At 31.4% G+C, this 12,826-nt stretch overlaps 2 protein-coding genes across 2 annotated transcripts; both read left to right on the top strand.

The window, feature by feature from the left end:
• The first annotated feature begins 665 nt into the window (after positions 1–665).
• Positions 666–6,273, top strand: LOC134252616 (uncharacterized). Its single transcript, XM_062735109.1, has 7 exons — positions 666–731; positions 1,026–1,086; positions 1,474–1,920; positions 3,570–3,757; positions 4,432–5,010; positions 5,222–5,383; positions 6,214–6,273. Exons 1-4 carry the CDS (start codon positions 699–701, stop codon positions 3,647–3,649), a joined length of 621 nt encoding a protein of 206 aa, XP_062591093.1. The 5' UTR covers positions 666–698; the 3' UTR covers positions 3,650–3,757; positions 4,432–5,010; positions 5,222–5,383; positions 6,214–6,273.
• Positions 3,718–9,384, top strand: LOC134252605 (uncharacterized). Its single transcript, XM_062735101.1, has 5 exons — positions 3,718–3,757; positions 4,432–5,010; positions 6,214–6,273; positions 8,438–8,971; positions 9,122–9,384. The coding sequence occupies exons 1-5, from the start codon at positions 3,718–3,720 to the stop codon at positions 9,382–9,384; spliced, it is 1,476 nt and encodes a 491-aa protein (XP_062591085.1).
• The last annotated feature ends 3,442 nt before the right edge of the window (positions 9,385–12,826 follow it).

The raw sequence follows: 12,826 nt of genomic DNA, 5'->3' as shown, positions 1-12,826 counted from the left end.
AGGTGAGCTTTTTCTTATCAAAATTTGTCCGTTGTCTGTCGTCGTCGTTGGCGTTTCACATTTTCATCCCCTTTTCAAGACTCACACGGCCAGTTTCAACTAAACGTTTGCAAAGTATTTTGGTGTAAAGGGAATTCAATTTTGTACAAATGAAGGTCTTCACTTTCTTCCAAGGGGAAATTATAATGAACTAATGGAAGATTAATGGCATTTTTTTTTCAAATCTTCTTCTCAAGAACCACTGGGCCAGGTAAGATGAAACTGATGTGGAAGCATTCCAAGGTCGTGTAGATTCGGGTTTGTTCAAATCATGACCCCCGGGTTAGAGCGAGGCCACAATGGCTGATCAAAGTTTTTCATATTAATATATAGGAAATTTTTTTATTCTTCTTAAAAGCAACAAATTTATGATTGGTGATATTTTTATGGAAGCATTCCCAGATCCTGTAGATTCAAGTTTGTTATAAACATGACCCCCAGGGATAGGGTGGGGCCACATGGATGATTAAAGTTTAACAAAAGGAATCTATGAGGGGGAAATCTTTAATAAAAATTCTACGTAAGAAGATCAAACTTTAAAATTGTTTCCTTTGTAAGGCTTCCTGTTAAATGTTTCGGAATATCTTTTTTAAAAACTTTTTCTTGTATGTTGTTTTATTTTTGTAGCTTCTTAAGTAGGGTATTTGACGGTAGACAATATGAATTCTGAAGTCTCTGGAAGAGAATGGCAAGTAAGTTAAATATCTGCTTTTTCAAAAATATTATCTTAAATGAATTATGCAAATACGTTTCATTCTCAAATTCCCTTTATAATTAAAGTGAAATTAAGTATATCGGTAAAAAATAAAATGTTTGGTGCTTATCAAAATACTGTCAAAGCTTATTGCAGTGTTTCTTCAAACTTGATGATTATATGATATATACAGGTCTAAATTGAACGTTTTTAGTCAACCCGTTGTCGAGATAGAGATTTGTAATGTATATTGAGTAGTTAAGGGAATCATTTACATAACATATCATTTCAGATTTATTCCAGAGAAGGGAATGCAAGTCATTCTAGTCCTCAAATTAAGCTTAAGAAAACAGGTACTGATTAGCTTAAAGTATCTTCAAATATAGCTCTCTCTCTCTCTCTCTCTCTCTCTCTCTCTCTCTCTCTCTCTCTCTCTCTCTCGACGTTAATTCAATATCTTCTAATAGTTAATGAATCCCATGTCTGTTCAATAAATGAATTTCATTTCAGTAAAGTCAAACAGGATTATGCAGTATGCTAGGAACAGTTATATCCATACGTTAATTCTTTAAAAGTTATACATGTAAATCAATTATACCTTATCCACAAAATTATTCCGAATTAAGAATTTTAAGTGGTTCAATGATTTCCCATATTGTTGAATAAACTGGACTTTTATCTCTTACTGATTTCATGTAAAGTTGGATATTTTTACATTGAAAAAAAATTATTTTACATAGATAGCCAGCAGACGATAATTTTAACGAGGGACCAATCCTTACTTCTCTTTACCTTGTACCTGAATGGTCAAAACGGTTTCTTAGAAATCCCTCTGGACGACTGTGTGTGTATAGGTGATATGAACGTCGCAAGGACGGTGAAAGACCTGCTAAAGGAAAACTTTTTACATAAAAATAGTAACAGGGTGGAAATCAACCAATCAAGACATACTGAGATCAAAGAAATCTTCAAAATAACATGCCTGCAGAGTTACATAGATCGAGAATTCCTCATACAAGTGGCTTCAGTAGAATGTCTAAACGACTTTTCGGAGGCATGCACTGCCAACTCGGAGTTGGAGGATGAATCTGAGGATTCTAAAACTGGAACACCCTACATAACAATCATGAGACTTATAATAGAAATAGAGCCGGAGGAGGCATTGAGTATTTTACGTAAATATGACAGTGAGTTTTTACTTCAATTACTGTAAAATTTCTGGAAACAAATTAATCCAAAATTACTTCTGTATTACTGGTACGTGTATGTATTTGGAAAATATAGAAACTTTTTTTTACATTTTTTTTTCTTTTTATACATCGTGGGATGATTGATTGATTGATTGTATGTTGTTTAGCGTCCCTCTCGAGAATTTTTCACTCATATGGAGACGCCACAACTTGCCGGTGGAGGGCTACTAATTTTGTCTATGCTCGGCACTCAGGGCCTTTGAGCAGTAAGGGATCTTTTTCGTGCCAGCACTTACTTTGACACAGGGCCTCGGTTTATATCCGGTCTCATCCTAAGGACCGGTTTCCCACAGTGGGATTTTAAGGATTGACTCCTTACTTCGCGACTCTAGAGCAGACGCTCTAACCACTGCGCCACGCGGGCGACTATTGTGGGATGTGTTTCTTTTATCATACATAGATATCTGTAGAATGTTTTTGTGTTTGTTTTTTTTTTTTTTACAATTTTTTGCTTAAGGTAGGTCCGTACTTTCAGAATTTTCTGTCAAACTGAATTTTTTTTTAATTTGAATACCTTGAATAAGTCTTAAAAAAAATTAAAACACCCACAAAAGACATATCTTTGCAAGATAATTTTCATACGACATGTCTTAGAGCACATACCACTAAAAAACTCAACAGCTAAATTTGAACATAAAGAAGTGTTATATCATATTCTATTAAGATATGCACCAAAGCACATCAAATTTTTGTTAAAAGTCACGAAGATCAAAAATATTCCTTTGCCAAGAGAATATTTGAATTTTTTACTGCAAAACATTAACAAATTGATGGTGAATCTGTCTATGTCTTCCAGAAAAAATCTCAAAATATCTCCTTTTTTTATAAATCTTAAAATCCACTCTGTTTAGATGCCATTTTTTTCTTTAGAATTATTAAGTATTATATCTAAATTTAACAAAAACACATACTTTATTATGTTTGACCAGAGAATTTTAACAAAACAGTCTTTTGAAGACGTATACCCCCGTATTTGGAATATCATTTTTTTTCAATTATTCATTGCAAACTTTTTAAAAGTAAAAATTAAATGGATGATATAGGCTTAAAATCAATAAAGATAGATCTAAGGTTTGTTTGCTTAAAAGATGATTAAAAAGATTTAGGTCTATAAAAGCAATTAAGAATTTTGAGTCTGTGTAGTTACCAAATGACATATAGATCTTATGAACACAGTGGAAAGTGTTAATTTCCATAAATAATGTATATTAAATGCTTTGTATGCACAATAACACTATAATAAACAAATATATACTTGCTAATTTTCTTTCAATCACCCAAAAAGATTTTATTCCAATAGACAAGTGATAATCGGAACTTTATATTGATATTTAGAATTAAAACCGGATCCGTAAAAGTATGGGCCTTCCTTAAATGTCAAAAAAGAAAAATTTTCTGTCTGCTTAAATAATTGCATAAAATTATACACCAGAACGAATAAATTGCTCGAAATTTCCGCCTTGTTCTATATGTATGGAATTGTAGATACATGTCATATTGCTTATAAAAATCTAGCACATCTGATAATAATGATGATAATGTAATATCATACTAGTATATCTTAATATTTTTCATATCTTATGAAGTTGAAGTAGAAGATGTTCTTCCTCCATTCCTTTTTCGTGGTGAATATGATGGATGGATTGAAAAATTGAGAGACTGGTGAGAGTGAGAGCCTGGTGTAGCAATAAAAACAAACATCCTCTGGAGTGTGCAGACGGAATAAATGCCGAGATGATAAACAGTGTATTCTCTGCTTACAGTATATATACAGGTATGTTTTAGTTTATTTTTTTTCACCTGTCAACTAGCACCAATAGGAATTCTATAAAAAAATTATGGCTTTTTTTTTTTGTTTTTTAGTGGTGGGGGTGGGGGATTTGATTTGAAAATGATAAAATAATAACAACGAAAAACAGCACCAATACATTGCATTTCTTGTAATTAACTAGTTGAAAATAAGTCATGGTCCCTTTGTATTAAAAACTTTTTATTATCAAGTATCTATTGTGTGTCAGACTCTTAATTACAATCAAAGTATTTTTTAAGCATTTGTTTTATCGGTTTTTTTTTATAACACTTCCAACACAAATTAAAGTGAATGGTTATGAATATTTGTAGGATTCCTTGACATAACAGACTGGGAATATTTTTTATTGATAATGTTCAAAAGAACCTGGTACACAAAAGATCAATACAAAACATTTAATTTATAGGACATTGCTTGTTATAATATCTACTGGGTGACAAATCTGTGAACATTTTTTATGTCAGTCTTCCTACAGTTTTTCGCTTTGATATTTTTTTCGATTAAAAAAAGGAATTATATCTATATTAGGACCATTTACTTATTTATTCCTTTGTTAAATTAGGAACGAGCACAGCAAGTGTCTCGATATAATAACTTATAGTTATATTATTTAACTAAAAATTATCTTTTAACTAAAGGTCGCTGTAAGAACTTAGTAAATATACCTGATGCTTATCATGGACTACTCTTCTCCATCCTGTTTTCGGAAGATCGTTGTATTTTTCTCGAAGACGACAGATGGCACACAAATCTTACGAAAATCAGAGAAACCTTTCAACTTACAGAAGAAAAAAGAACAATTGCTGAGGACATTGTTGTCATCAATGAAATAGTCGACAAAAAGAATATACTCACGAAGTCTGGCAGCACCATTTCATTTAAAACGTATGATGAAGATGGACCAAGTGATGCGGATGATCTTGTTATGATTGAATTCACCATGAGATCTCTAAGAAAACTGGAGGATTATGAATCCTTATTATCGCTAGGAACAAAAGCTCTTGTTTATAATTATTGTGTATTTTGGGATAATTTATTCCTTGGAGATTATGTGTACATTCCTGAAGAATTAAATGAGATGTTGATATTTAAACTTGGTTTTTGTGCAATTGAATACTTCAGCACCGGGGAGATAGACAATGATGATGACTTAAATATGCACTATTTATCGATATATGACGGGCAGAGAGATCTGGTGAACAGAGTGTCAGAGACATGTAAGCTCATCATCACTTTAAGCGTATTTAGTCTTCTGTGTAGTTAAATATACATTGCTGGCGGTACTTTTTATATATATATTAGTTCCTTTTAAAAAAAAATTCTTACTGGCTAAGATATTTGGCAAATCACACGTTTTCTGTATGCAGAAAAATTTGAATTTTTGGAATGAAACTGGAAATTCAAAGATATTTCAAATTGTTATTTCAGTTGGACTACCATTTGATGTATCTAATTTAGAAAGAGAGAAAATGGTCCAATTCATCAACTTTTCAAAGAGGGCATACAGATGGTTCGAAGGAAAAAAAAAACTAACAGGAAATAGAGTTAATCTCAGCATTTTTGGATCATTCCTTGTAGGTGATTTCAAAGGTACATGAGTGTAATGTTTCACAAGAAAAATGAATTTGAAAATCACATTCTTATTTACTTTTTGGTTCAAAAGGGAGTCTAATTTCCCTAGCTTCTTATGCCCAAACAAACCAAGATTTAGTTTATGCCCGTTTATGCCCTATCCGTCTCGTATTTATGTGTCACTGATTGTCTGCAAACGCTGCAAACATGCCCATACCTTTCGATTGTTTGCATTAATGGCATTTTGGGATTCTAAAAAAGTAACTCTTTGACGGAATCTAGGAGTTTGGCGTACTCTTGAAAAAAATATTTTACCCTTACTTATGAACATTTGATGCAAGCGCTTTTATATTTCAATGTGTTTTTTTTATGACAAGACCTTAGTCTAGGTACCTCTAATTTAACTTTTTAATTTTGACGTTGGAGTTAAATAACCCTGGGCCATCTCTAAATATTTGTTCACTTGCTCTCTCCCGACTGATGGAAAAATTGATAGATAGGCAGGAACAATCTTTTTATTCAAAAACACTTACAAATATAAATGAAAATGTTTGATTAATGATCAAAAGAAATAATTGTATCAAAAGCACTTTTCAATTGGGCCGATCTTATTCAGTCGGTCCGGAGAGGACATTTAAATAAATTTTCAAGAAGGCTTTGACCACAAATTATTGAAAGTTAATGTTAGGGTTTCATACTTTGAAGATCTATTTATCATTGAAACCATTTTTTAGGAATAGTGGAGGAGGTTATAAATTTGCAATGTTGAACTTGAAATCTAACTTTCAATTTAAACCTTTAACCTTTATAAATTTTCACTAACACAAATTTTGTTTTTATTTTTAAAGCTGAATCAGTGCTTAAATTGTGTGAAGATCAGTTCGAAGAAAATGTACAAGAAATTACAGGTATGTAGTCTGTCATTCTACTTTCGGCTGATTTTATTTTTTGCTAATTTTTGATTATCTACCAAAGTATTTAATATTTTCAATTAAATATAGTCAAAGATTAATTTTTTGAAATCAACATAAAATTGAAAAGATTATACGCAATTATATAATTTGAATTGTGTTATCTAGAACATATACTGACAGTCAATTGAGATGCAACACACTCATTTTAGGGGGAAAATTATAAAGCTATGTACCAAAAAAGTTAGGAAATCTTTGACTTTGCCAAAGCAGTTAATTAATGGTTTATTGACCTTCATTCCATTAGTGGAAGTTGCTTTTTAGCCCTCTTAACAGAAATCAAAATTTTGCATTTTTAATAAAATATTTAACAATATTTAGGAATTTCGAGGTTTTGTAGCTGTTAATCATAAGTATTGTACCAAAATCCCGGGGAAAAATTGTTACTTTCTTTTACAAATGTGCTGGCTATATTTCCTCAATATGACTGATAGCAGGATGGAGCGATGTTTTAAGAGTTATGTGTTACTTTCTAAGGTTGGTTGATAACATTAAAAATGAATTCATTAAGGTTAAAGTAAAGTTACCAAGAATTGATGCTTTATTTGAACAATAAATATTATTTTTAGACCTTAGAAAGTAACAAATTAAATAACTCTTAAAACATCCCTCCAACCCACCTTGCAATTAAAACGTTATCAGTCCGCCATATACAACAAATGCATCATGATTTTTCTACCATGCATTAGGTTTATTTTTCTCTTAATCTGAGCGAAATTAATATTCTTGGGCATTTTTGAATTCATATTTTTCAGATACTGTGGTCGAATTTTCTCTAACTTAGCGTATTGTAGTAATTCTTAGACTTCCGGTCAAGAAATTGTCATTTATGCTATTGAAACACATGAACCTGATGAGTCATTATGTAGTGTATATTTGCATCTCCACTCTCTTTTTTTTTTCTTTATTTTATTAATTTCCAGCATTAGCGATGAAAATGCTTGCTATCAGTAAATTTGAGGAAATATAGGCACCTCATCCGGAAATGAAAGAAGGATTTTTCTTCCCGAGATTTTAGTACAGCACTTATGATTAACAGCTACAAAACCTTGAAAACCCAAAATATTGTTAAATATGTTAATAAAAATACAAAATTTTGATTTCGTTAAGAGGGGTAAAAAACAACTTCCGGTATTTAAATGAAAATCATTCAACCGTTAAATAACTGATTTGGCAAAGTTAAAGATCTAGATTTCCTAGATTTCCTAACTTTTTTGATACATAGGTATAAATCGTATATAATTTTCCTCCTAAAATTAGGGTGTTGCGTTTCTTTTGACTATCAGTTTATATAGAAATGTTGAAAGAATGTTACAAAAATATCATTAATATGTGCCCAAAATTGTAAAGAGTTACACTTAAACAGAAAACTACAGAAAACGCACTTTAAACCAAAATATATTTGACTTCTTAAGGACATATGATACAAACAAACATGTCGAAAAAATTGGAAAATAACAACTTTGGTCATGTTTACATGAGTAACATGAATAAGTTTAACCGCGTTTTTTTTTTTTTCAAAACTTCACAAAAATTGGATTTGAAGTGAAAGATAATTGTATAGATTAATAAGGATGGTTTCAGAAAGTAGACTTTTAAACATTACAGAAGGTTTAGATTTTTTTCATATTATAGAAATTTGTTATTTGCATCATTGGCATTGCAATTACGCCAAAAAATATATACGGATCCAGGTATACATTTTTCGTTTGTATGATCTGTCCTTAATGTGGTAGGATTCTACAACCTTGACAATTTTATCAAAATTTGTCAAAAGTACATACAAACCCATGCATGAAATTGTTTTGGTGGTATTTATACATAAATTGTCTATTACAAAGCTGTAAAATTAAATTTTGTCATATTGAATGTGTTAGAAAAAAAAAGATGCAAACGATAGTTTGGTTTGCAAATTCACTTTAAATATGCCATTATTAACATAATGAAATACGTCGAAACACTGTTCATACACCGGAGACTTTTTGTTTCACATATTGTAATGAACAACAATTATCTCAAACGTTCATAGAAATCTGGATATAAATTGTGTTTTTTGTGCTTTTTATATACCATTTTGGTACACTTGTTCATTTTTTTTCAGATCATGGACGAAAATTACCATACATAGACAAGAATGTTGATATTCTTTTAGCCATTTTATTGGCGGATGGGTATCGTATTCCATTAAAACATTCATGGAAAGAAAACATTCACCGTATTAAAGATATATTCCATGTTCAAGTAGGAGATGGACATACTTGTGTACATGAAGCAAACATTCATGATATTGTATTACAGAATGAAATGCTAAAAATTTCTGAAAATTCAATTTGTTTTCGATCTGAAAACATTCGCCATTATGTCATGAGCTTTTTTGTCTTCCATTTTCTGAAAACTGATGATGACTACGAAAAGTATATAAATCACTCATCAGTGGATTCCTTGTTTGAATATGTTCGAACATGGTGGTACAAAAGAGATGAAGCAGAACGTTGCATGTACCTACCCAATGGTATGGAGCGCCAATTGATTTTGAGGCTTGGTTTCGATGCTTTAAAGCACGTGATGGTCGAGGAACGATATGATAGTTTGGGAGCACGAAATGTTGTCAATAGACGTTTTATAAATGCTATTCGTAAGTTTTTTTATCATATGGAGGGCGGGATGGAACCAATGCTTGCAAATATTTTTCATACATTGAAACTGACCCACTAAAATAAATATGAAAATGATATACAAAAAAATGTATATTCAAAATATGTAAATGAAATGGCAATATTTGTAGTTAACATACCAGAGGAAATTTTGCACTGGGACTACGATGCTCGATGTAGATATGTAGAAATGACAAGGGAAGGCTCATATAAAACACATAGAGCCCGTGCAATGCTGGTCGGATGTGCAGGAGCAGGAAAAACTACTCTTCTCAAAAGGCTACGGAAACAAAGATTAGAGGAATTAAATCAAACACGATCTACGAAAGGATTGGACGTACACACAGATATATTTGAAATAGATGAAAATGCGAAACGCCTGAAGGGTGAGTAGCATTTTGTGAAGATAATTTTGGTGATTTATTGTTAGGTTTAAGACCAGTGATCTTCATGGTTTTCATTTATTAATTTAGAAGTCGAGAAATATAATATGAATGAAAAACAAAAACTTCTGAGCGTTGTAGACTTCGGAGGACAATGTGCATACTACGCCTGCCATCAGGTCTATCTTAGTAGAAGAGCATTCTATCTTCTGGTGATTGATGTTACTAAAGCATTTGGAGACAAAGTCGACCAGAGGCATTGTGATCAAAGGGGAACAATGTTCGAGGACTGGACCTATGGAGGTATTTATATGTTGATATACCAGATATTCCAAGAGTCCGATCAAACTGCTCGAGAATCGACATTAAATGTGTGTTGATAGGATCACCCTCACCAGGCCACAATAAACACATTCGGGACTTTCGATCATAAATCAATTAAAACAATTCAAATTACAAGAAATATCTGATTGTATTATAAATACAATGTATATGTAACATAAGATCAACTGAACATCATAAATATGTAAATTCTAAATATATCAGTATATAAATAAAGTCTGAACTACTAACATTACAGACGCAATGCTTTTATCTTGCGCTTTATTTTCGTGATTTTGTTTACGATTTCTTTATTATTAGACTACATTGTGTTTTGGCTGAAGTCCATCCACACATACTGTGAAGATGAAACATCTTCAGTATCTGTTATTGTTGTTGCAACTCACTGCGAAAAGATAACACAAGATGTGAGTATGATTTTAATTGTATTTTTATCTCTTCTTACGATGTCAGCAGTACTTTCTAAAATTCCTGTAAATCATCCAAAATGTATCTGATTTTCACTTCCGATTTTTACTTAGAACGAACCATTTTAATTTATTACCTAGTCATTCAATTGTCTTATGTAGTTACAATAATAATCAAAAGTCTTAAAAAGATAACTGAGATTAAATGTGATTACTAAAATAGCATTAAAAGCAATTCTTTTCTTTCTCATTGTTAGAAAAGACAGACTTTTTATTATCAGCTGTTAGATTCGCTTCCTCCACAATCTAATCTGAAGCAGCTTCTAAGCAGGGAGAGATGTTTCTTTCTTGGCTATCTTCAGAGCGGGAGGAATGGGATTGATGAGATAACAGAACTCGAGGATTGCATTTTTTCAATTGCTCAACAAGATCAATGGTGCGAGACAATACCTACAACATGGGTGCTCTGTGATATTACAATTGGTAGTCTCCGGAGATTGAATTCAAAAATGATTTCAGTTCCTGACCTCTTGGAGGAATTTAAAAAAAATAAAATAGATTTGAATGGAAATGTAGTGGATATCTTAAAATTCTTTCACGACATAGGAACAATAATATTTTTCAAAGAAGAAAATCTGCAAAATAATGTCATTATAAATGTGCAATGGTTTGTGGACTGCTTTAAACATATAATATCAGACGTGAATCATGTAAGAGATATCGCTGAAAATGATGACCAATGGAAGGAGTTTAATGACACTGGTCGTTTGGAAGATGATCTTCTGTACAGAATATGGGTAGAAAATGAAATTTATTTGTCTGAGTCATATGAATATTTTTCACTACATCCTATTTTGCCACGCGAGATTTCTTTACAAATTGTGTGCAAACAAGATCTTCTCCTTTACATGCAGAGGCTTGGGCTTTTGACGATCGGGACTGCTTCAAATCCCCATTACGTGCCGTGTGTTAATAAAAGAACTTTTGGATTATCAGAAAAGAGACTATTCCAAAATTTTAAAAATAGGGCCTCTGTTCTTGTATTTCGATTTCGATTTCTTCCTTATTTTTTTTATTTTCGTCTTATCGTTGCATGTCTTGTAAACACAAAAGGGACATGGACAATTTTACAGGACAATGGACCATGTTTGTATAAAAACGTTGCTTGTTTTATGTACAAACAGCATTCTATCGCTCTTGCAGTAACAAGCTCCACAATTCAGCTCCAGGTGTTTAAACTCGATTGCATGAATCTTATGAAAGACGTTACTTTAGAAATTCGTAAAGAAATAGAAAGCATTTTAGCGGATGTTACCCGAACCTTTCACAAGAAAACGCTGTTTACAGTCTGTTATCAATGTTCGCATCAAAGTGTGTTTGAAGAATATAAAGATTGTTTTGTTGAAGAGAGAGAAATTTATGGAAAGGCTGAGATTGTGTGTCCACGACACGGTTTAATGAACCATCATAAAATAAATGAGCAGGACTTGTTACAGTACTGGAATAAGGTAAGTAAAATAATTTTACATCCCAGGATGATGAAACATCTATAACTTTAGTTAAAATATTCATGATATTCTGAAATGTAATAGTCAAAGTCAAATATATTCATCAATATTAGAATCACTATACATGCTATTAACCGATTTCTTAAAGACTAAGTTGACAATTAATAAACATTTTACAGGAGATAAAATATTTTACATTAAATTAAGTTTGATTCATGATTAAAACGTGTATAAGTCCAGATCTATTTGATTTTTAGATTTTTTAAAAAAATTTTATTAAATATTTATTTCGTTTTAAACGCAAAAAAATTATGATCTACTACCTTGTACCTTGCAAAAATAAATTTTGAAAACTTAGAATGCAAAGGAAACCAAGGTTTTGTTCAAAACATTAGACAAAATATACATGGTTATGTTGAAATAAATCTCAGATTTTACAAAATTGGCTTGACACGAAAACTCGGAATACATTGATTAATCAAATGAAAACGAAATGGATTTCTTTCTTTTAAAAAAAAAATATTGAAACACTGCCGTCAGTTGGGGGAAAAAATTCTTCCATGTATGATAAAAAAAAGTACTAATTAATACTTTTATTGTTTTTCAGAATGTTCAAGAAAACATGAAGGGTAAACAGAAATTTTCAGGTATGTTTTTTTATATATACGTATATGCACGTGCATGATTTTTGCTTTTTGTGAAATTCAAGAAACAGAAAATAAAGTCCTTTTAATTAAGTGTGGTAAAAATGTCCGTATTTATTTCTTTCCTAAAAGAATAGAAAGCACGGAAAAGCCTAAGACATTGATATTTTGTTGGTTTTTTTCAAATCTTCGCAATAGTAAAAATCGGATAACATGTGCTTCTTTATTTTGTATTTCTTTTTTTGCACAATTCATCTATATTAATTTTTCTTTATATGTTATTATATTTCTATAAATATATTGTTAAATCAGAACCTGAACAACGTCAAGGAACATGTTTGTTATATGCAAGATTATCACCAGAAAAACAATTTTTGAAACATTTGACAAGCTTACCGTGATTGGACGAAATGCTCTTCAGTTCTACTTTGATACCGTGTTTCCCCCACGAGACCTATCAGAGACTTTACAGAAAAACAAGACCTACATGGAGCGAGGTCCATATAAATTCGACGAAGAACAGCTTAAAATATTGTTTCCAGGTATGTTTAA

This window comes from Saccostrea cucullata, unplaced genomic scaffold (assembly GCF_032062105.1).
Source record: "Saccostrea cucullata isolate Sc308-1 unplaced genomic scaffold, CSIRO_AGI_Scuc_v1 ctg355, whole genome shotgun sequence".
NCBI lineage: Eukaryota > Metazoa > Mollusca > Bivalvia > Ostreida > Ostreidae > Saccostrea > Saccostrea cuccullata.
This window is presented reverse-complemented; position numbering and strand designations above follow the sequence as displayed.